Here is a 26207-nt window from a genome sequence, read left to right as displayed (position 1 = left end):
ACAAACAGACACACGGAATATAGGATAATTATAGAGGATAGACTAACAAACAGACACACGGAATATAGGATAATTATAGAGGATAGACTAACAAACAGACACACAGAATATAGGATAATTATAGAGGATAGACTAACAAACAGACACACAGAATATAGGATAATTGTAGAGGATAGACTAACAAACAGACACACAGAATATAGGATAATTATAGAGGATAGACTAACAAACAGACACACAGAATATAGGATAATTATAGAGGATAGACTAACAAACAGACACACACAGAATATAGGATAATTATAGAGGATAGACTAACAAACAGACACACAGAATATAGGATAATTATAGAGGATAGACTAACAAACAGACACACAGAATATAGGATAATTATAGAGGATAGACTAACAAACAGACACACAGAATATAGGATAATTATAGAGGATAGGCTAACAAACAGACACACAGAATATAGGATAATTATAGAGGATTGACTAACAAACAGAAACACAGAATATAGGATAATTATAGAGGATAGACTAACAAACAGACACACAGAATATAGGATAATTATAGAGGATAGACTAACAAACAGACACACAGAATATAGGATAATTATAGAGGATAGACTAACAAACAGACACACACGGAATAATATAGGATAATTATAGAGGATAGACTAACAAACAGACACACAGAATATAGGATAATTATAGAGGTTAGTCAACAGACACACAGAATATAGGATAATTATAGAGGATAGACTAACAAACAGACACACAGAATATAGGATAATTATAGAGGATAGACTAACAAACAGACACACAGAATATAGGATAATTATAGAGGATAGACTAACAAACAGACACACAGAATATAGGATAATTATAGAGGATAGACTAACAAACAGACACACAGAATATAGGATAATTATAGAGGATAGACTAACAAACAGACACACAGAATATAGGATAATTATAGAGGATAGACTAACAAACAGACACACGGAATATAGGATAATTATAGAGGATAGACTAACAAACAGACACACGGAATATAGGATAATTATAGAGGATAGACTAACAAACAGACACACAGAATATAGGATAATTATAGAGGATAGACTAACAAACAGACACACGGAATATAGGATAATTATAGAGGATAGACTAACAAACAGACACACGGAATATAGGATAATTATAGAGGATAGACTAACAAACAGACACACGGAATATAGGATAATTATAGAGGATAGGGTAACAAACAGACACACAGAATATAGGATAATTATAGAGGATAGACTAACAAACAGACACACAGAATATAGGATAATTATAGAGGATAGACTAACAAACAGACACACGGAATATAGGATAATTATAGAGGATAGGCTAACAAACAGACACACGGAATATAGGATAATCATAGAGGATAGACTAACAAACAGACACACAGAATATAGGATAATTATAGAGGATAGACTAACAAACAGACACACAGAATATAGGATAATTATAGAGGATAGACTAACAAACAGACACACAGAATATAGGATAATTATAGAGGATAGACTAACAAACAGACACACGGAATATAGGATAATTATAGAGGATAGACTAACAAAAAGACACACAGAATATAGGATAATTATAGAGGATAGACTAACAAACAGACACACGGAATATAGGATAATTATAGAGGATAGACTAACAAACAGACACACGGAATATAGGATAATTATAGAGGATAGACTAACAAACAGACACACGGAATATAGGATAATTATAGAGGATAGACTAACAAACAGACACACAGAATATAGGATAATTATAGAGGATAGACTAACAAACAGACACACGGAATATAGGATAATTATAGAGGATAGACTAACAAACAGACACACGGAATATAGGATAATTATAGAGGATAGACTAACAAACAGACACACGGAATATAGGGTAATTATAGAGGATAGACTAACAAACAGACACACGGAATATAGGATAATTATAGAGGATAGACTAACAAACAGACACACGGAATATAGGATAATTATAGAGGATAGACTAACAAACAGACACACGGAATATAGGATAATTAAAGAGGATAGACTAACAAACAGACCCACAGAATATAGGATAATTATAGAGGAAAGACTAACAAACAGACCCACAGAATATAGGATAATTATAGAGGATAGACTAACAAACAGACACACGGAATATAGGATAATTATAGAGGATAGACTAACAAACAGACACACGGAATATAGGATAATTATAGAGGATAGGGTAACAAACAGACACACAGAATATAGGATTATTATAGAGGATAGGGTAACAAACAGACACACAGAATATAGGATAATTATAGAGGATAGGGTAACAAACAGACACACAGAATATAGGATAATTATAGAGGATAGACTAACAAACAGACACACAGAATATAGGATAATTATAGAGGATAGACTAACAAACAGACACACGGAATATAGGATAATTATAGAGGATAGACTAACAAACAGACACACAGAATATAGGATAATTATAGAGGATAGACTAACAAACAGACACACAGAATATAGGATAATTATAGAGGATAGACTAACAAACAGACACACAGAATATAGGATAATTATAGAGGATAGACTAACAAACAGACACACGGAATATAGGATAATTATAGAGGATAGACTAACAAACAGACACACAGAATATAGGATAATTATAGAGGATAGACTAACAAACAGACACACAGAATATAGGATAATTATAGAGGATAGACTAACAAACAGACACACAGAATGTAGTATAATTATAGAGGATAGACTAACAAACAGACACACAGAATATAGGATAATTATAGAGGATAGGCTAACAAACAGACACACAGAATATAGGATAATTATAGAGGATAGACTAACAAACAGACACACAGAATATAGGATAATTATAGAGGATAGACTAACAAACAGACACACAGAATATAGGATAATTATAGAGGATAGGCTAACAAACAGACACACAGAATATAGGATAATTATAGAGGATAGGCTAACAAACAGACACACAGAATATAGGATAATTATATTCTGTGTTATGCTGAGATATAAAAATATTTAAAAAGTATTATAAAATTCTGAATAATCAATGTTTTGACGACGCATGAATGAAGTTGAACAGTCTATTCCGTGTCTCGCATGAGACCAATGAAGTTCATCATGAGATGTGATACAATTGAAGGAAAGAAAGGTCAGTTCCTATACTAAATGCATTGAAGGTGCGTAAACAGCAACAGCCACATTGCTAGGACCTTGATACGACAAAAATCTGACAAATCCCAAATCGTTACCTATTGCGGGCACATAGGGGACGACATTTGTAATGTGTTTTGAAAAATCACTCATAGTCTTTAAACTTGGGGATTCATAAAAAATAATCATAAACTGGAAGTGCCACGTGTATTTTCGAACTTTTGAAAAATGTTGCGGCGCCAAACGATGTGACCAAACCATACATGAGGCCTATACAAGTCTATAGTAAATCAATCTGGTATATTCGTATATCCATCACTTTCTTTTGCAGGTAAATGCTGATTTTTTTTGTCACAATTCAGTACGAATAATGAACGATTTAATATATATGTGCTACGTGTTGAGTTTGTTTACGCTTTTGCTATAGTTTTGTGAATTAACGCCTTGCCCTCCACAAAGTAAGGCCTGACTTGCTCATGGCATTTAACATCAAGAAATGCTATTCAAAGCATAAACGTCATAACGAAACACAATGACACAACTATAAAACATACACACTTGTGGTCATACGATAGAAAAAGTGAACTCGCCAAATATTAAGGCCTCAACATGCACTGATCTTTTACTTGGAATCAGCTTATGTATCGAAATTGTCACCATGAAAACGGACAATGCTCGATCCTTCTTTAACGTAGCATAAGTAACAATTGTCTTGAAAGAACAAGAACTCTGCCATGGCGAGGACGCAACCATGGTCTGGGAACCTTTCACGTATATCAACATTCGGAAGGTGGAATGGTGCAGCGCCGGTTAACAATAATGGTTTAGATACACTGAGCGCAAAGTCCATCCAGGCGAAATAATGTGCCGATTAATGTTCTAGCCGGTGAGCTTCCCAGCCTTGCAATTAACACAAATCAGATGTATATTGAAGTCCTCATTCCAAGACAGCGTTCTGCAAGATTTTGTTTTAGTTATTTCAGATAGGCGACTTGCACAACTCTTAGTACAACAGAAGCTTACTATCTTCTACTCTAAAGTTAATTTATATATATTTTTAAATCTGCAAATGCATGCATGTAAGAACAAAATGCCTTTTGTATCCAAACTCCAAAATACCACAAGTCATTCTTGAATACCACACCAAGATGGCCTATCTAAACGTTATGTTTAGCCATATTACCATTGACGTAAAATAATACCGGGTGATCGATTAACAAAAGCAGTGGGTGACTTAATAATTATCTAAATACACGGGTTGAGATATTATAACTACCATTTAAAAAATTCTTTGCCTAATCGGGCGAAAACCTTGTACACATACTTTGTTAAGAAGCAAGTTGCTCTGGAGTAAACGGACATTTTAATGAATTTATTTTTAAGATATGTGAATGGCTCACTGCTGAGTCTCATAATTATATTGGTATAATTAACTTTTAATATATTGATGCAGAAGATATCTTGCCAGTTGACAATATTTAAGAGGTAAAAGTGCATTATCATAACTTAATCATATTTGCAAGAGCAATGCTGGGACACGCTGAATTGTTCACTGGTTTAGAAAAAAGGCACATTGTGATATATCATATGGATTGTGTTAAATCAGCAAGAACAGATTAAATATAGATTAACGTTCTGAAGGTCTCAACTCAACGTCAATCAACTGAACGGATGAAACGCAGAAAATAATATAGTTTTATCACTTTGTTGGTATTGTTATAAAACGTTTTGTTTCACTTGAATGGACTGAACATGTACAGACAGTGGATTATTATTGCAATCGGTGAGTGATATCGGATCTCTTTTTCGTTTCATGTTATAAGATGATATATTATAACTTTTATTACTTGAACATCATTTTCCACTGGAAACAGACCGACACGAATACCTGATCACAACCCTAGCATATACGACAAAACTTCCATTAGTGCATTATTTTCATGAACTTAAACCTTAAAAATATATTGAATGCTATTTTTTGATGGATACAACTCCAGGCACTACAGTTGGAACATACACACTCACAATGATAGTGGGGTTGTTGTTGTTGTTGGCCTCCACAAGCCTCCGCCATTGAAACTTCATTTAATAAACATTTATAGATAGATGAATTAATCATATTTATTGAGATTATAGATGAAATGATCATACTGAATCTACAAATACGATTATCACACTGATTAAGGACAACCAAATTACAATTGATGTTAAACAATAACGGTCACGGAATAAGACTTGTCAGCTTTAAATGCACTGATAAAACACAAATGAAATTAAATTGAAGCCTTGCCGAGGTTTTAATGTGGGTTTAATTTAGTGTATGAATGAGTGAGTAGGCTATCCAGTGGTTGACAGGCAGGCATACATGAGGTTAAGTGCATATAATGCTTCTGTATAGCAGTTGATGATCAACATGCTGAAATTGAACATGCAGTATAAATATTTGATTGCACATATTAACGCAGTGTTTCCTTAATCAGAATATAATATTTCGCTGTGATGATCAATACGATTGTGATATGGAACACGTAAAATCAATCATAAAGGCAATCATGGAATGACGTTATCAATATCTGCATGAATGTTATTGAGAAAATGATAACATTTCTATGCCACTTCAAAACTTTCGGAATTAACATCCTTAAAGTATCGATATAGATTTGAACCGGAATTTGAAATTTCAATTTCACGACAATTGTCAAACATCGGATTTCTCATCATCGGAGGGTGTAACTGTGTACGTTGGTGTTTCAGTGATACGATAATACGTATTTATATTACTGAATTTATTTACCATGGACACATGCATCTGCAAAAGAGATATGCTTATAACAATGAACAAAGTATGAAACGAATCTACCGATAGTACCCGTATCCACGGTGTAAAGTATGTTTTTCATGTCAAAGTGTGTTGCAAATCGTTTGATATTCTCTTTTGTTCTTTCATCTACTTGCCATAAACATTTGGCCGTTTTTTTTTACGAAATCTTTATTGTTATTTAAATTCTGTTTAAAAAGCTGTACAGTTTTCCGATTGAAAGAGTATACTATGCAAATCAAAATGGGTTTAATGAATTTGAAAATATTGCTCAACGAAAACTGTTAGTACAAAAACATGCAATCTTAATTCAGTTCCACCGCACTCTGCCTTATTCCGATGTTTAAACTAGCTTCGTCATCTCTTAGTTTACTGCCCGGAATATTTGCACTTCGGTAAAAATATAGTATTCAACTGGGACGAGATGTAGAAAACGGAACAGTCAATAGGAAACGCGACAAAAACGCAGTAATGGGCCAATTGTGTACCATTTATATCTGCAGATATGTTCTCAAGAAATTTATCAAATATTTGCTTCTCGTTAAACCGGCTGGTTAAATGAAAGCTTTCTGAAACTGGAAAATGGATCTCTAAGGCAAAATGCACAAGCAGTGGATTGCTCTTTTTATAAGTAAGTCAATTTGCATACATTTTAATAACTGTCTTGCTGATCGTTTGATGTCGTACATTAATGGATTGTGTTTTACATGATTTCGAATAGAAATGTTTGGAGTATATTCTTATACTCAGTTTGTCCAGATTAAAGGCGTCACATATTTCAAACTTGGATACATTTATATACGAACAAGTTAATGGATTTCACATTTATTTTATGATGGAGATTAAAAACCAATAAAATTGAGACATAAGAAAAACGAGTTCGCTGAAAATCTTTACGACTTATACCTTCGAATCTTACCATACTTAATTTTGCAGTAAATTAATTAATATTTACAAAACGGGTACTTTTCAATGCTACGTATTTGTTTGTGTGTATAATGTTAATGCTTCTTGTAAAATATTACCGCGCCCATAGCATTTTAACGATTTCAGCCCTTTCATTTGATCATTTGTTCAAACGTTTTGCGAAATGTAGCCGTGTTAGCCAAATGCTTGGTATAGGGACAGGAAGATATTCAAGTCATTTACGGGTAAGAAAACTGTGTAAACTTTTTTGATAATAATTGTAGATGTAATTGAATATATGTATACTGTTATCATTGAATGTAAGAAAGAAACTAGAATATGAGGTATTGTAACGTTCATCTTAAGGCGGAAATGCGTTCGTAATACGTTTATGTACTTAATTATATGCAATTTGGCATAACCAGGTCTCCGTGTGGATGGATAATATATGTATATAAAAGACCAGGTTACTCGTTTGGGGTTTAGCATGCTTTTCTCTGAATGGATGTCTTGGCCTTGTTGGCCTCGGACGTCATTTAGACAGTTGTATGACAGATTTCTGTATTAGAAACAAATTGTCTTGTATTTTCTCAGATGAGCATTTTAGACATGTTTTTTTTCTTTATAGAATACTTGATTGTTTTAATTGATGTTCATACATTAGTGTTGATAGCAATCATGAAAAACTGACACTTACCATGAGAGGAAGTGTGGGGTTATGAGTGTTAAAATAATTGATTCCTTAAATTGAATGCACAGATCTTACGTACACGTTCGTAGATGTCTTAACATTTGATTAATACAGAGATATTACCGATCATTGCGTCTGTTGTCCATAAACTATTATACTGCTGAATGTTAAACCGGCCAGTATATGGACTAACCTCGCTGAGGCCTATTCCATTCTTAAACCCCAAATAATCTGTAAAGTAACAAACACTATCTGGGCGTCGTGTACGTCCTCCTAAATGTGACCGGGCTGGTAGTCGTTTGTAAAAGAAACTTATTGGTCACTGGGCCACCAAATTCAACCATTGTGGCACGATTTGATGCAATTGAGATGAAGCCAGAAAGCAATGCCGATTACGATTGCGTTTAAATGACAAAAATAAGGTATACTCCTCATGTGCCTTTAACGACTAAATAGTATTTCAGCACTTTCTGACATATGGATCTTCCGCTCAATTAAACATAACTTATTTTACATATTTATAGTCGGATACCCAGGTTAAACACTGTATGTCATGGCGTTTGTTATTAATGGGATTATAACGTACATAACTCAACGATGTGTAAAAGTGCAGCCAGGCAACAAAATATTTGTAAATCGAAAGATTTTACATGATTGTTCAAGAGAAACAACTGAACATTGTTCCATCAGTGTTGGCAGACAATATATGCAATACGAATAGTCAGTATGATGTCTTAATTAAAACGGAAGTGTTTCTCATAGTTTCTGCATTTGGCAAGGTTAATTTACAACTGAACTCACGTAGGATCCTCACACAATATTAGTGGTCAACATACTATTGTGTCCAATGACTGCAAAGGACAGTATTTTTTAAGAACTCCAATACTTTTATTTCACTAAATCAGCAAATAGCCGTTATTGATTTCACGTTAAGCGGTATCAACATTGATGGTGGGTAGTTTACACAATATTATGTAGACCACAAACTACCACTTTAAATATTGTAAGGATGATTAAGATTAGCATGCTACTGTGTCGCATCGAACCAATTATTTTTCTCTGTACATATTAACAACAATCTTTAACTATTATATAAAGTAAGTGGAACAAGAACCATGCGACTATGTTGAGAGAGAACATAAAACGTGACAATCCTGTCTTATCTCAGTGCGTCTATTGACCTTGAAATCAAATCTACTACTTTCATCAACAATACCACTTAAACTGTATCACTTAGAATTATTGATAAATCATTCATATGATACTTCAGTTTTCATAGGTTTTACATTACTCCTACAGACCCAATCATCACGCTACTATCATGATATGCATGTGCTTACGAGCATATAATAATAAGTAGGCGAGAATCCAACACAAATTAGTTACCATATTAGGGGGGAAAATCGCGCACAGCAAAATCTCAAACCCTAATTGGTTATCTTTCTTGTTGTTTTAGACATCTGTTTCACTGTGCTCAACGTTAAGACTGGAATCATGCTCCTACTACAGGCATATTTCATTCGAACAAAGGCAAATAACTCTGATACATGAATGAGTGTAACCGCTGATTTCTGCCATTTTCGTCGTTTTGATTTGTCGTTGGCGTCAGCAGGAATCATCTTTATTTGTAGTGTTGTCTTCCTTGAATTCCTAGGAAAAAGAGCAGCTGCACTATTGTAATCACTACATATATGTACAAGGCATGGACGAATATTCGTTTGTGTTGTCAATTCGATGGGGTGCAATATATGATATTATATGCAGCCTATTCTAAATGAGTGGCTTTTGCCAACGGTATAAAGCCTGACTGATTATGAACTAATAAGATCAATCGGAACCGATATGGGTCTATTAAAAGAAAAAAAAAACCATTTACTCTGTAACTTTGAATTCCTATAATATATCTGGATTTTTCATTATACTGGGTTGCAAAAGCGAACATATGCGTCTAATCATTCAAGTATCTCATTCCAAGATGGCGGCCACGGTCGGTAAACAAAAGGCGTCAAGAAATCAATAATTGTGTTCTCTGGTATACGAAACTTATTGTTACTGATGGCAAAACGATTTCTCTTAAATATGAGTGAAATTTAAAGAAGCTTGCATGTAACCTGGCCAAAATTCCATTGGATAGTTGCTTAATACACCGGTAATTGGTACATCCAGGATACATTAACAAAATACAAGTTAAAATATAATAATACTCAGTCGATTCGGAAGAAAGCAATTTGGCCTTTTATCAGTTTCTCGCTTTGAAGAGATCATCGGGTTAACCAGTCAGTGGCAGCAATAAATCGATGAAAAAAAATTCAACGCATTAATCCGATCATCTTTTATTACTTTTTACATTATACCCAACCATTGCATGTACACATTTATTTAAAGCTCTGAATAAGAAAACAACTGCGATTCTTGTTTTCATTGGCTATAGATATTACAGTATGATATCAGCAAGATCCAGTTTCAATAAAGATCGTAAGGCATAGATAGTAAGTTTCCGGGTGTAACCTCGTTATGGCGTCAACTGCGTTTCTATAAACACTATCGTAAGGACATTTTTCGTATAGATTCTGCCCATAAGTTTAAGGGTATACCTTAGCACTCTTCCGCAGCCAATGTTTACGACTAAGATATATAAAAAAAACATATTGAAATGGAGCTGAAAAAATATGCATCATATGCAAATATGCAATATGACATCCGTTCCGGAGTAATAAATCCTTTTAAAGAGAACGCTTGATGTTATCTCATGTTAATATCCTATTCATAGAGCTGATTGTGATCTTCAGTATTTGCAAAACTATGACAATCATGATTACCATTCTCATATTCATGCACTATATGTGTAGTTTGTTTTGAAATGCCCAGAATAACTAAGGTGTAACAACCAATCGTAAAATGTGGTTAAGATGTGATCGTATGTAGGTGAAATTTCATACAAAATCAACAAAACTATACATTTTGTGAGATTTATTATTGGCGATACATTAGATTTTTAAATTTGTATTAAATATTTTAATTTCGATGAAATGTTCTTTAAACACGAGACCTCATGCTTAAGTTTCAAAATTAGTTATTCTATAATTGATCGGAATCTGAGCGTTTTTATTGCCCGCAAACAAGGAAGTATTTGAATAACTATATCAATGCATATTTTTGAATGCGTCATCTAGTCCATTATACTTTATTGTGCAATTTTCAAACATTTATTTGGTCTCAACATCAATGGCAAATACACTGAGTATTCATTCACCTTTATAAAAGATGTTCGCTTTAAAATTATAGTCGATAATTGTAGCGTACAGTGTTACAACCGGTTACACAAAGAATGGGCTCTTTATGGGCTTGTCTATTCAGCTCAAAGAAAGCCCAGGGTAACCCAATAGCTGGCAATGTACGCTTCATGGTCTCTGAATACCTAATCTTCCTGGTCATATTTGAAGAGCTTTAGCGATTAGCAGTCTTTGCGAATATATTTACACTAAATAATTTCGTTATTATCTATTCGTCTATCCGTAATTCTGACAGTGAGTTTTGAGACAAAGATACGTTTGAAGGATTATCATAAACGGTTGTGTTTGGAACTAAAACGAGAGACTTTGAGAAGATTTGTTCCTGCATGGGCGTGTCCCGTGCGCCATGGATCGAAACAGTTGTTTAATTGTGCTTTCTATCATTACAGGTATATTCGCGATTTTTTTGTATTATGTCTCTGGATGCAAACCTATTTATTCTCTTAAGTCTTTTTGCGCAAAATAAAAAAAATAAAATACAAACTGTATTATTCTATGTCGCGAAAAAGCGTTTGGAAATTAACTTTTCGTACATAATTGCAGAATGTACTGTAGGTGATACTTGTTACCTGATATTAGTAATATACTTATTTACAGCATCTCAGTCAACAAGCGCAGTCTTTAAATAAATACCAAAATCGAACTCGGCTTTGAATTGATTTTGTTTACATGTTTAACCTAAATACGCTGAACTTACTGTTTAATGGTAGATTGAAAGTATCTGAGGCTATATTAAGATCGGCCATGATCTGAGTACGTTTTTGTAAGATGATACAAATCGTGATTTCAAATATCGATCAAGCGAAACTTTCAGGGTTAGAGAATGCTTTTAAATTACTTGGTCATAGAATGAATGAAAAGCAAAATCGATCAGGAGTGCAACTAGCAAATACCAGATTGTTCACTCTCCTGCTTTTCCTTGTTGTAAGCCAGTATGCACTATTATGATTATATAGTTGTCCTGGTATTATTCCGTGTAATTAGCATCATTATATAGATCAAAACAATCGGTTAGAATATAGAGTATTTACATAAAATGTTAAACCATATGCATAGTTTATTACAAATGCAAAACAAGGTAATAATGTTTTATAGTCCATACATTTCATTCCCATTTAGTTGCCTGTCTTGCATTCCATTGCATGGCTCGCTAACTCCCAGTCCATCAGCTATCCAGATTTAAATCTTACCTGCTAAAGCTTAAAAGCGACGATCTCTTAAAAAATGTGGATGGTATGTATATTTGAAGCGATAAATTATCCATGAAAGTAACATTGTAATAGTTGGCTTACGGAAGTTTTTCTTTACTATCTAGAAACAAAATCCATCCAGTCTAGAACACGTACTCATAGCAACGTTTGTTGAAACAGAATACTTGTACTTTCTAGAGAGCGGAAAGTACTAATTGAAGTAAAATTTACATTGTCAGTAATTATTTAACATAATTCCGTAAGTTAAACCATCGTGTTGCCTTGTTTTTAATCAAGCAAAATATAAATATATATACATGTAGTATAAGCTCTTTTACGACTAAAGACTACTTAAAAATCATTTTGAGGACTATCTAAGCTACCCTGATAACGCATCAGACAGTGGGACTTGTGCCATGAACTAAGTAAGGTAAGCTGCATAATAACTGTAAGCTGTTTTCCTGCACATTTATTGAATACCTTGTCGGGCAAAGGTCTTGGCGCCTTTTTAAGCATCCTAGCCTTTTCCAGGCTAAGGTTAAAGAACATTACTCTGGTTATTTGGGTACCTTGGCATGGGCGTAGCTAGGCCTAATATCGTGTAGACCCGATGGCTCTATGTGAGTTTGGGGATAGGATCTCTTTCTAAATTAGAAGCAAAGTAGTGCAATTTGGGAGCGTTCCTGGAGAAAAAGAAAAGGCAAAATTACATCCATTTGTATGCACATTACACAAAATTAATTGTTTATGCAATGATTACAATAAAAGCAAGCAATACACCTAGCACATAGTTTAAATAAACACCAGAGTTGCTTTTGTTATCACACCTCTATATAAAACTTTTGAGTTGTAATTAGGTTTAATTTCATGTTGGGGTTATTTAAATTTTGTTATTTTTCAAAAAAGTTGAACACCCAGGCCTACGCGGCCTATATGTAGCTACGCCACTGCTGGAGGACCTTAATTTGGATATACCGAGAGTTTTCAGTCTACCATGGCTTCACTTCTAGCTTCTTCAAAGAGAGATATAGGGTTTAAGTAAAATCGAAAATGACTCTTGTCTAGTTCTTGAGAATAATAATAAAGATATTTTAACACTTTTGAAGTAATTTATGTAATTGACAATGTTGAACAGCTAAGGTTTGAGTTTGTTGGTTTAAATTATTGACCGGTTTTTGAAGATACTGTAACAATTAGTGTTTTTAATCTCTTAATCGGCTGTCCCTGATATCGCTAATGAAACTCATTATTTCTTGATTGTGTCTCTTAACAGGTCAGTACGTGCGATTACTGTGCTTGTTCCTGTAGTTGTCATTTTATTAATAAGAACTAGTTTTAAAGTATTCACAATACTATTTGACTATTAAATATTACGTTGACCAAGCTCTGACTGCGTCCTGTCAGATGTTTGCGGAGCGGACGTAGTGGAAACGTGGCCTCGTGTGATGGGGGCATTAGTAACCTTGGTAGTCAAAAAGCCGTCAGATTGTCTTCGCTTGCCGTTTTCCTAGGACGTCCATTTCCGGTTGGAGTCAACATCGTCTGTAAAAATAAAAAATACATACTACGAATTGTGGTTGATGAAAGAGACGATCCTCCTTATGCATATTTATACGTCAAGATTTACTTTGCAGAAAACCGTCACGAGTTCAATAACATGAGGTTATAAAACCGGTGTTGTCATTTAAATTCTAGATGTGAATGTTTACGGACGTATTGTCAGCATTCAACTAATCAAATAGCTTTTCCTTTTTCAGTACTAGCCAGCGCCCAAGACAGCAGCGGTTTGATTGGCAATGCTTGCTATGGGACTAATATTGCATGCGATTTCTACAGCCTTCAATGTCCAGAAGGAGAAATCATTCACCTCAATAATCTCCTCGCTGGGGGGAAGTCGGAGCCGGTAAGTTTATACTTTAATAGGCGATCTCTGGTTTGTATCGAAAGAAGAGAGTTGTTATTTTACAAATTGAGTGGGTAAAACTCAAGTTGTTTACGCGCATGTATCGGATAAGTTATTTTGATGCTTGTGTGGTCTGCTTGTGGTGTTTGTATTTGTGTATGTGGTGTTTGTATTTGTGTATGTGGTGTTTGTATTTGTGTATGTGGTATTTGTGTATGTGGTGTTTGTATTTGTGTATGTGGTGTTTGTATTTGTGTATGTGGTGTTTGTATTTGTGTATGTGGTATTTGTGTATGTGGTGTTTGTTTTTGTGTATGTGGTGTTTGTATTTGTGTATGTGGTGTTTGTATTTGTGTATGTGGTATTTGTGTATGTGGTGTTTGTATTTGTGTTTGTGCTGTTTGTATTTGTGTATGTGGTGTTTGTATTTGTGTTTGTGGTGTTTGTATTTGTGTATGTGGTGTTTGTGTATGTGGTGTTTGTATTTGTGTTTGTGGTGTTTGTATTTGTGTATGTGGTGTTTGTATTTGTGTTTGCGGTGTTTGTATTTGTGTATGTGGTATTTGTGTATGTGGTGTTTGTATTTGTGTTTGTGGTGTTTGTATTTGTGTATGTGGTGTTTGTATTTGTGTTTGTGGTGTTTGTATTTGTGTATGTGGTGTTTGTGTATGTGGTGTTTGTATTTGTGGTGTTTGTATTTGTGTATGTGGTGTTAATACGTTTGTGTCTATAAATCACTGTCGTTTGGCCCTTGCAGAGTTTATTCTTTGAATGTTCGACTATTGGGCTAGTTTTCTTTGTGTTATTTAAAACTATTCCGAAAATATGTAGATGTTTTGTGAAGGTGTTAAACATTGGAATCAAATTTTGGAGTATTCATATACGTGTTTATTTACCATAGACATGTCGATCCGAGCAACACTGCTCAGGAGGGCTTGACTGCTGTTCGTATAGCCAAGGGGACCTAACCTCTATTTTCGACCTAGAGAACACGTACCATACATACAGAAACTGTTCTGGGCGACAATCATGTGCAGCCATTCAGGCTCCCTGGCAGCGCTTGGACACGCAGACGTTTTCGTCTTATGTTCAGATAGAATACAACTGTGAGAGAGGTAAGACATGTTTAAAATGGTTGAGGAAATCCAAAGGAAACGAATCTCATTTTCTGATTATTGTTTTGGTGTGGAATCATAGACGAAACCGGTTTGCGTGTTTTCTGACCATGTGGTAACAGGTATAATTTGAGTGCTTTATCCAATATTTTTTTTAAATGATGTAAACGTAGTTTTGTAGTGTGTCGTTATTCAAGGGGACTTTGGAAGTGAAACACCTACGTACACTTTATGTCAGTGAGCAGTTTCAGTCAAACCGAGGCCGTTTTGTTAATACTTTAGACGTATTTTGAACTTCTGACGATTCTTTATTACATAATGTATCAGAATTAATAAATATTCGTTTGAAACAAACTCCAGTTCATCATATTCTTTATATTTCCAGCTTCAGCGAAGATACCTATGTGTGGAAGCAATACAGGCATTTACACGTCGTCAGCGGAGGTTTGGTTCGACGGCTCAACAGAAACGTTTGACCCAACCAAGGCCAGCAAAGAGTGCAGATGTACTGTCAAGAATAACCAAATAGGAAGGGGTCTAGAATTGTTCATGTATCTACTGGATGTCCGACTTGAGAGCCACTATGTAGGGAATGTCTCTTCCGCAGCGTGCTCCAGTGCGCTCTTCTCCTCAGAAATGATTGTCATTCAATGTGCCAATACAACTCAGCACTGGGTGACTAATTTCAAATATTACGATTCAAACAGTTTAACACATCAGTATTCAAAAGTATTACGAAATCAACAGACAACAGACATTGGACTTGCAAGCCTTTATAAAAATGGACAAAGAGACGCCCCAGCTATGGTTTGGATTAAGATTGCTTCAGGTAAGCATAACGTTTCTATAGGTATAAATATTTAAACATAACATTATTTTCGAACGTCAATTCTGACCTGTGACAGCGTTGCTTCTACCCGGTAATTCGTTTTGCTTTAGATGAGGACATTGTTCATGCTGTTCCAGGATGGATTCTAGATGATGGGAGTAGTTTTTTTTTCTGCACCAGCTTAAACAAAACACATACCTAATTATGTTTAAGGAGTACCAACACTAAAACTGATTTTACACGTACATCTATTTTTTTTTAATTCTCATTGTCCGTTTTACTTATTAAATTGGTTTCAGAATAAAAATTTTTACTTTAGTTTTTTTTTGTTGGCACCGATTTTAAAATCCTGTTTGTCATTTGTTTTCTTAAAACAGCAAGATCGACAGACACATTTGAGATAAAGTGCGATGAAGTAACTCCTGCAGACTTCACAACTACAACAACAACTGTTGCAACAACGACGACAACACCAACTACTACAACAACAACTCCAACGACTACAACAACTCCAACGACAACGACAACACCAACTACTACAACACCAACAACTACAACGACAACACCAAGTACTACAACACCAACGACTACAACCACAACTACAACAACGGCAGCACCAACGATTACAACAATACCAACTACTACAACGACAACGCCAACTACTACAACGACAACGCCAACAACAACAACACCCACCACCACATCAACAACACCAACGACAACTAGAACGACAACTCTAACCACTACAACGACAAAGACATCCACTCCAACTATAAAAACAACAACAACAAAACCTGCGTTGACCAGCAAACCTACAGTTATAACAGCCCCAACAACAACATCAACATCTGTACCTACAACAGTTATACCTGTTACACCAATGCCTTCCGCGACGACGAGGCGAACAACTAATGCACCAAGGACAACTTCCGGTTCCGCCCCATTGGTGAAAGACAGTGGTATAATATGCGCAACCTTATATCTATACGACGAATTCCTTCACCAATCATTGATTTTGCCGAATTATTTCGAATTTCCTTGAGAAAATGATGGTATTTACTCGGTATCCGAATAAGTGTCTTTGTCTCATATACGAGTATATGTGTGTCTCTATACATAAGTGAAGTAACCACTTGAATGATTTGCACTACATCTAGTATAAATAAATTATGTATATATTCAGCACAAAATGTTCAAGTGAATGCTTCACTTATGTAGTACATTTATATAAGCTCGTACAGTACATTTAACTTTCATAACATTTATGATTGCCCGATATAGTAAATGGTATATTATCACACACTTTCAGCTCAAAGTGAAATAACTTCAATTTACAATGCGTTCATTTTCACAACTCTAGTCCCATGCAGACAGTTATGTGAGTCTTTCTTTATAAATGTTAACCTATTATGATCCATGCATGTATGTGTTAGTTTATCGTATGGCATACCCGAGTTCTTAACACAAACACTCACCTTTGTTTGCAGACGACAATGACACGAAGACAAAGATATACCTCGCCATTTTGGTTCCGATCGCCGCCGCCATCGCATTCGGAGTGATCTTCTGCATGTGGCTATACTGGAAACGGTACGAGTGTTCATACGTGTCCATCATCGAAACACACTTTTTATATTCTGAATATTCTACATTATACATTCAATTGAGTTCTATATACGTTATGAATGACTGGGTATCGAGGGTGACTTGTGGGAAATAATACATCGTTATAAAAGTCGACTGTGTCTCACTATTGGTCATCTGATCAAACGAGGGTGCTACAAAATATGAGTAAGATCATTTATTTCATGTACAAGATACAAGATACAAGAATCCTTATCTGTATTTGAAGTCGGGTATGTGTTAACAAGAACCATAAGCTATTTTCCGACATGAATAACAAACATACAGACCATTTCAAAACATAACAATGAGCTTAATAATAAATGATAACTATTTTGAACATTTGTTGAAACTTTTACAAGCAAAATCAAATAAACTTTGCCTGAACTGACCGATAAAATTGTTAGTTTCGAAAATAGTATACAGAAAAAGCTCTCACAAAGCGATTGGACGATAAGTGCGTCGATAGGAAGGCCTCAATAAATGTAAAAAATTATATCGCACCTAAAATAAGATTGTTTTAGATTATGTCCGTTTGTTTATGGGGATGTATCAAGGTCATATTATTGATAAGGGAACTGTTTTTGCTACAGAGCATAACAAGAGTTGTTAAATACTGCGGGTAATTGCAACATAAACATTTCGAAGCCCTGACCCATGTATGTGCTAATATGTGCATATTAACAAATGCATATTACGAAAATAGCAAGAGCATAATCTTTACATGCGAATAGTTTGAGTTTGTCCGTCCGACAGATGAAAGCCATTTGACGATTCTATACTATTAAACAGGTATTTTAGCTGCCAATGCGTTTAACATAGTAGTGAATATGTACAATCTTTTAAGTCAATTAACTATAATTGTTAACACATCGTACGTATCATTTTGAACAAAACTGGCAGATTTGGGCGTCACTGTAAAAGTACAAGTATAAACATGTATGTTATATCTACCATTTCTTAAACAATTCTCGTGTCAGCACAAGGAATATCAAGAACGAGAATGAACGTCCATATATAGTCGAATTATTTTCATTACAGAAATAACAAAAGACCATTGAAACTTCTTCACCAGAAGAAACAAAGAACGAAGTCCGAGATATACAGGGTATTTAGTAATCCAAAAGGAGACAATGTTCTTGAAGATATAATCAAACGTGAACACGGACTGAGGACTCCGTCACTACATGGGTCAAAGCCTGCGTCGGTGTTTGGGTCAGACCAGCCGTCCTTCAGTCATTACGTATCTGGCGTTCCAGATCCGTACGAAGATGCGTTTGTGGTCGGACCCTCGCATGCGCACGCAAATCCAATCTATGAATACGTCGATGACAAAAAATCGCCGGATGGGAACGGCCCATATGTTATACCATTGAACGTTACTGAGGAAAAACCTGACAAACTTCCCGAGCCCCAGTCTAATGGAATAAGACCACGAACTACTTATATCAAATTAAAACATGCTCGACCATCTACTAAAAGCAACGTGCCAGCGACTTCAGATCTTACTGATTCTACAAAAGATATTGCAGATGTGTACGAGCCCGGCGAAACCAAAGGCGACTTACAAAATAGTGCTAATAAGATTCCAGGCACTCCACGACCGATAGTTCATACTAACCCAGACGGGTCGGTGACAGTGCATATTGACAATGTAAGCAATCCAAGTGTGCCAAACTCCGCACGATCCACTCCTGGCGCGTCTTCGCCCGTCTCCAGTAGAACAAGGTCCCCGGAGAGGGGAGGTAACGGAGCAGTTATACAAATTTAATCCGATTGTGGTTATCTACTCTGAGAGTTAAAAGCAATTGTCCTATCGTATGACGTCATATTTGGATTACATGTATAGAAGGGTTTTCAAACAATGATGTCCCCAGTTTTTCATTTGTGTAGGCTTCATGCCGAGGTGCGATAAATAAATAAAATTAGTTTTATGTATTCGGTATTTCGAATCAAGTGAACTAAAGTAGCGGAAGAGATTCGTTCTTCAAGCTTAAGTATATATTCATACTAATATGACACATATTTTAAGTGCTTTGTAATTATTTTGTTTAAAGAAAACGATACTGTGATGGACATAATAAAGATGTTACTAAGTTTGTTTTTGTATATAATTTGTATTTTCATATTTCAATTATGCCCTGTCATTATAAAATGTATGAAACTTCTTTATTGTACAAATAAATATTTTGAAATAAAGATTATTAATAATGTACTGTAGTCTTAACATATGATGTTGACATGACTAGAGACCAGATACAAACATTATGTTTACTATTTATTTCCACGGTTTGGCTATACAGACATTGCTGGATGCAATCGAATAATAACATAAGATATTGTTTGCATTAAAGCTGCACTCTCAAAGATTTATCTTTCTAAAAATTTTTTTTTTTTACTTTTCGTCTTTGAATGAGCCATTGTTTTTGCGTAAACGTCTGGAAGCAGTGATGCAAGGCTGCGGACTAAAGATTGGATCGAAGTTTTCATATTTGCGTTCGAAAATTAATGACTATGGCTAAGAAAAATGCAATTTTCGGCATTTTAACAAACAGTTGAGATTTGTTATTTTGGAAGTTATCCAATATATCTTGAATCTTGAATCTATGACTGAATTAGCGAGCATTTATGCCATAATCAGCCCACTCAGAGACAAAGAAAATCAAAAGTGTCAAAACTGACAATCTGTGAGAGTGCAGCTTTAAAGACACAGAGGCTGTGATTTTGATATAATATTCAAATTTAAAGCATATCTCGAGCAAATATGAAGAACATATCAATGTCAAGAGATGTAAAATGGAATTTATTTTAAAACGATATAGGTATAAAGGGTACCGGTGTCCTTTCGGTATAAACATGCCATGTTGCTTTAGGAAACCGTTTATTATTTTGGAAGAATTTGCAAACATTCGAGCTAAAGATGTTCACTTTTCAAATATTTATGTTTATGTTTTGTAGGCTGCTTGAACATGCCTTTGAACAAAGTTGTCAATGTTCAAATGTCGAGAAATTCGTCCGAATGTACTTAAGAAGTTTTGAAGAGGCAAACTGCAATCAGTAATCTATTTATTTCTAAAAATAATTATATAATGAAATGCACAGGTCAAACTTTGTATTAAACAAATAATATACAATACACTTTATAAAAGATATTCACCGATTTAAAAGCGAATGCGTGTATCAAGCCTAAGTCCGTTTCAGGGATCAATGCCGTTATTGAAATGTCAATATGCATGTTCGAGTTAACCATCATTGTAATGTTCTGTTCTGATAAAGTGCCTAAGTTGCTGTACCAATTCTCCCTCTGGCTTTACCTTTAGAATAGAAACTTGAAATATCAGTCGCGATTTGTCCTAAAATCTCTTACATCATTACAAATATTCATCTATTGAATATAGGCGATGTTTATTGAACTCGTTAAAATCGAACAAAACGTATTAAATATGATCAAAGATATCGCAGGGTGTAAGGGAAAGGATCCTATCTGCTTCTTTATTTTATGCAACTAAGTACCTGCTCAAAGTTTATAATAATATCGCCAATCAATGTAAGGTAATCCGTTTCTTTCTCCTGATCATCGAAATTTAGTGCAGGTCGTTAAGCCTTGTTTAATGTGTTTGTTTCTGCTGTTTTACATTTTCTGAAATATTACCCGGCAGGTACACGTGTTTTCTTTATGTAGGAGCATTTCTTGTTATTACCAATTAAAATAAGCCCATAAAATATGACAAAAAGTCATTATTAGAGAACAGTAGTGTACAGTTTAACCCCGTTGACTCGAACTCCCAGTTATCGACGATAATACCTCGAGCCTCGGGTAATTCGAACCAAGCGGGACTGCCTACATTCAGTTAAAAAAAAATCGGTCCTTTACAACCAGTTCGAGCCAATCGAGTTCGAGCAAACGGGGTTCGACTTTAGTTACAGTATACTAAGCATTTTCTTTATTTTATATATAAAACCTGATTATGTTTCAAATGCATTTAATAGGCATTTCTGGAACGGATACAGAAACTATAGAATTTTAGAAAAAAAGTCATATTTGTCCTTTACATTAAGCGAATGAAAAAACGTACCTTACGTTTATTGTTTGAAGAAAAAAATCGCCAATTGAAAGGACCTCGGACACTTCCCATCATGAGTGTGAAAAAATGAGCGTTCATAAACATATGCTTTAATGCATGTGTTAAATTTATAGATGAAGATTCTGTATGTTATCTAATATTTTAAAATAAAAAAGAAATGAAATTATTTGCTGAAAGTAAATTCTAAATAATAGTTTCGATTAAGAGTTCTGTATTAATTATTTTCTTCTAGATTCAACTTTGTATCCCCCCTCCCTCCCGAAGCCCCCCCCCCCCTCCCCTCCCGGCGTGCAACAAGAAGTAGGTCTGTACACATGTGAAGCATATCAAAACTCATATTTGAGGAAATATCTTGTTGATTTTCTAGGAGGAGGTGGGGGGGGGGCAATACTTTCATCCAAAACAAATTGTTAATTGTAATTAATATACCATCTCAGTTGTTTAAACCTACTGTAAAGGTTTCCCTCGTTTTACGCTCTTTTCCAAAGCTAGTGAAAATCAATACAATGTAGTTTATTATCATGAATATGCTATACTGAACACATACGAGGAGTAACGTAACAATTAATATTGTAATTGACAACCAGCTATTGATTGGTTGAGTTCACAAGTAAATAATTCAAAACTCGAGTTCACAATTAAGACCAATAGCATACTGGTTGACTACTCTATATATGAATTTAATGTACGTGTAAACAAAGAACATTCAATGTGTCTGTACCTCATTATTACATCTCCTATCACACTTTACCCGTGCGGAGATAATGACCGTTTAATCAGTATTATCATTTGTGTCAAGTTTGTTTTCAAATAGTTTGTAATCAATTATAAATACAAACGAACATATTACAGTATACCCGTACCATATAAAACTAGTGAGCATAACTTTGAACTGAAAAGTCAATTATTTGTTAGATCTGTGAGCCGACAGTTTGTTTTCCTCCGATTGTTAAACCACAGCTGGATTTGCCATTTAAACAACTATGTGAGCTTATCATTGACGGATGTGAATACTCAGCGAATATGGAACATCTTCAACGGTGACTATTCTTATGGGAACTGACAGTGGAGAACAAACAATGGATGCGATAAAAATAATTTTAAAAAGATTATAGTACCTGTTAAGTGAAAGGTAAGTTATTTAGTGTTTCATTTAGTTATTAAAGCTCTATATACCGCCGAAATATAGGTGACTTATAGGCCCGATAGCCCGATAGTCTGGGTGTTAATGTTAAACTATTGATTATGAAATGTGTTTTTGCTATGTACACATGATGCCACTATAAGAAATAATTTACTTACTTCCTTATATGCATGCATTTGGTGTAATATAGTTTTATTTAATACTATTAAAGATATCTGATTGTTTAATAATTGATTTGATTTTATTATATACAAAGCACAAAGCACATTTGTAACCTGGACCGTTTTAATTGAGATAAAGTTTATACTGTTTGGATGGGATATCATCTGCATCTCATAAATAATTATCATATTGCTAAATATGTTAATCACAAAACGGAACTTGAATTAATTCGATTTTTGTCCTGATAATGCTCACTACAATTAAATTTCTTTTATGATGTTTACTACGTATCGAATGAATATAATGAATTAATATATTTTCTACATATTATTTTGTTTAATTTCTTACATATTAAAGTCAATGGATAAATTTAACGTTTTCTTTTTTTAACAAAACATAAGCGTGTGAAATTCCCATGCCATGCACACATTATATATGGCCTTCGTGATCCTCTCTGCTCTAATACACTTAAATGTTTATATTGTCCTGAAAGAGCACACATTCTAAACTATCAGCCGTGCATTGACGCAGATTATAATTACTTCATTGGCTCGAAAATGGTCTTGCATGACTTGCATTTAATTATTGAACGTATGTTGACAATACTGTGGATTGCTTTAAGTTGTTCGTATAACTGTTATACGGTTCAAAAATTAGATTTGTGTAAAAGCTTGCATTTGGCACAATGTTTTAAAGACGGATTGGATTACATGCATCACACTGTGGACATGTCCGGCCTTGTAGTATGTATTTGTTGGATCTTATAGTTAACGTTGACTAACTATAGAAATAGTAAATGCCATACTGATCGTGATACTCACATTTATTCAAGTAAATCATTAAACACAACCTCATTAAAATCATACTCGAAAACTGCTGATCAAGTTTTACAAATCAATGAAATACATAATTAATGTCTAGATTGACAACTGCGACGCAGAAGTAGTTGATAATTATATAGTAACACGCATTATAAAAAAAAATAAATATATTTTGCTCTTTAAGTAATGGTTCAAGGTTATAAACATGTATTTTCCAAAATACTACGTTTGGTTCGACGCATGTTAAATAACTTTTAATGTTGTTAATGCATGCTTACAGCTCTATAACCAGCTTAGTGGTCGAGATTATATTTTGTCCACTGGTCCAGCCTTTGTTAAATCTACCGATTAATTAGCAGTCAGTTGTATCACACTGGATAAGTTATGCACAGGTTATCTTTTGGTACGTTTGCACATTAATGCAATCAAAAAATAATATGGCCAACCTTAACCAAATAAAAAAAATAACCAATTTTATACAATTGGCTGCCGACCACTAAATGTATATATGATCATACATGTATGGTAATTTGCGAACTCAACGTTATCGCAATGTATTAAGTTCGATCATTATTACTGCTCTTTTTTAACAAACGACCTTACATCTTAAGGTAAAAACTTACAATCAATTACCATCATTTTTCAGAGATGAAGTCATGCCAAAGACTTTGTATATCTATCATCGCCATTTCTACTTGCTTGTGGTTAGTGTTTTTCTACACACGCACGGCAAATTATTTCAACTATGACAACGACAAGGAAGGCAATCCTTTAAAAACAAAGCTTTTTGTAAAACGTTGCACATATGCCGATGTATTAAAACGGATTTCTAAAACACATGTGGCGAAATGTAACAAGGGAATTATGACTCCGAAACGGCATACTGGGATAATTCGAACAGTAACACGCAAAGTGCAGTTTGTGAATTCAACGGCAATGACTCATGTTAAAATGTCTATGGAGTGTTACAAAGAACTTCCAAAATGCCTTATTATCGGTATTCAAAAATGTGGAACCTTAGCACTGGCAGAATTTTTACGAATCCATCCAGATATTGCTATAGATGCGCGACAGACATACTTTTTTTCAAGCAATTACTCGAAGGGCTTGACCTGGTATCTTGACCAGTTGCCTTGTAGTCAGAAGGGACAAATAACAATGGAACGTACCCCGCAGTATTTTTATATGCGTGAAAGTCCATGGAGGGTATTCTCGGCACGACGCGATATGAAGTTGCTAATCATCGTGTGTAATCCAGTCAAAAGGACCATATCGAACTTTGCGATGGCTCAATATAGGAACAGAGAGCATAGAAACGCAAGATTTGAGGAGGAAGTGTTCAATATCAACGAGGAAAACTTCACCGTCAATGACAATAGCCTTTACGTTGACAAGTCAAGATACGCGAAACATTTACAGAAATGGTTAGAATACTTTCCGCGCAGTCAATTGCACGTAATCGATGGTCAACGATTCACACAATTTCCAGCCCAAGAACTGACAAAAATAGAAAGATTTCTTGGATTACGCCCGTACATTAATCAGTCTTGTTTTGTGTATAATAAACGTTCGGGGTTTTATTGCTTACGAAATAATACAGATGTATCCAGTGTTACAAATATAAAGTGTCTTCCTCCGACTAAAGGTCGACCTCACCCGTTAATAGGGAAGACGTATTTAGAACGACTGAAACAGTATTTCTCTCCTCAAAACGATGTGTTTTTTAACCTAATCATGATGAAAAACTGGTTTCAGTGGTGATCAATATCCTTAGACTTTCTTAAAATGTTCTGTTTTAAAGTATTCTGATATAATGATATTATGAAACGATATAGTTTAAAATAAATGTATCGTACATTTTCTTCTTGTGAAGTTGTTATTGTTAACAAGGATATCTTGGAACGTTGTATGTTCCTTTCTCGTTTGATGTAGGCCTCATTGAGCGTCTATTTGTATGCGTTCTTACATTATTATACTATTCAAATATTCATTTACTCTCGCCTATGACAACAGCTTAACAGTAACAAACGTTACGCTCGAGTCCTTTTCCTGTTATCAAGTCACGGTGTCATTCGGAACTCCTCGGCCATTTTCTCGAAAACAACCTCGGATGTATGCCGGTACATCAGTAGAAGTAGTTCGTATTTTTTTTTGATTATGTCATTAATTAAATGTAGTGTTTTAGCTTGTATTTATTGATCTGGCCCCGATTTCTCGAAACTTCTTAAGCTTAGCAGGCTTAAGTAGCTTATTTCAATTACCCCAAAAACATACTTTAATTGATTTTTTATAATTGTAAAATGGTTAATTGTGATTTTCATAAAGATAACTTCTATCTTAAGTATAAAAACTCTTAAAGAAGTTAATA

The 26207-nt window shown here is 34.7% G+C and overlaps 2 protein-coding genes across 7 annotated transcripts in view; both read left to right on the top strand.

Moving 5' to 3' along the window:
- Positions 1 to 19826, top strand: part of LOC128239436 (uncharacterized) — a 33151-nt gene extending 13325 nt beyond the window's left edge. For 3 of the 6 annotated variants that reach the window (XM_052956064.1, XM_052956063.1, XM_052956066.1), the window contains exons 2-7: positions 13915 to 14060; positions 14962 to 15175; positions 15561 to 16004; positions 16382 to 16963; positions 17492 to 17594; positions 18669 to 19826. In XM_052956064.1, coding sequence (XP_052812024.1) covers positions 13915 to 14060; positions 14962 to 15175; positions 15561 to 16004; positions 16382 to 16963; positions 17492 to 17594; positions 18669 to 19398 — 2219 coding nt within the window. In that variant the 3' untranslated portion in view covers positions 19399 to 19826. Of the gene's footprint in view, positions 1 to 4650; positions 5043 to 6587; positions 6709 to 11110; positions 11357 to 13914; positions 14061 to 14961; positions 15176 to 15560; positions 16005 to 16381; positions 16964 to 17491; positions 17595 to 18668 lie in introns of those variants that run through there. The other 3 variants (XM_052956067.1, XM_052956068.1, XM_052956065.1) reach the window with 3 other exon arrangements.
- A 2899-nt stretch (positions 19827 to 22725) lies between these two features.
- On the top strand, positions 22726 to 25600 carry LOC128237852 (heparan sulfate glucosamine 3-O-sulfotransferase 1-like). Its single transcript, XM_052953431.1, has 2 exons — positions 22726 to 22844; positions 24486 to 25600. The coding sequence occupies exon 2, from the start codon at positions 24488 to 24490 to the stop codon at positions 25598 to 25600; it is 1113 nt and encodes a 370-aa protein (XP_052809391.1). The 5' UTR covers positions 22726 to 22844; positions 24486 to 24487.
- Positions 25601 to 26207: the final 607 nt, after the last annotated feature.

Source organism: Mya arenaria, chromosome 6 (genome assembly GCF_026914265.1).
Source record: "Mya arenaria isolate MELC-2E11 chromosome 6, ASM2691426v1".
In the NCBI taxonomy this organism is placed as follows: Eukaryota; Metazoa; Mollusca; class Bivalvia; order Myida; family Myidae; genus Mya; species Mya arenaria.
This window is presented reverse-complemented; position numbering and strand designations above follow the sequence as displayed.

Bases quoted from the DNA above. Each gene is read 5' to 3' on its own strand.
- LOC128237852 (XM_052953431.1), top strand. From the start codon at position 24,488: ATGAAGTCATGCCAAAGACTTTGTATATCTATCATCGCCATTTCTACT.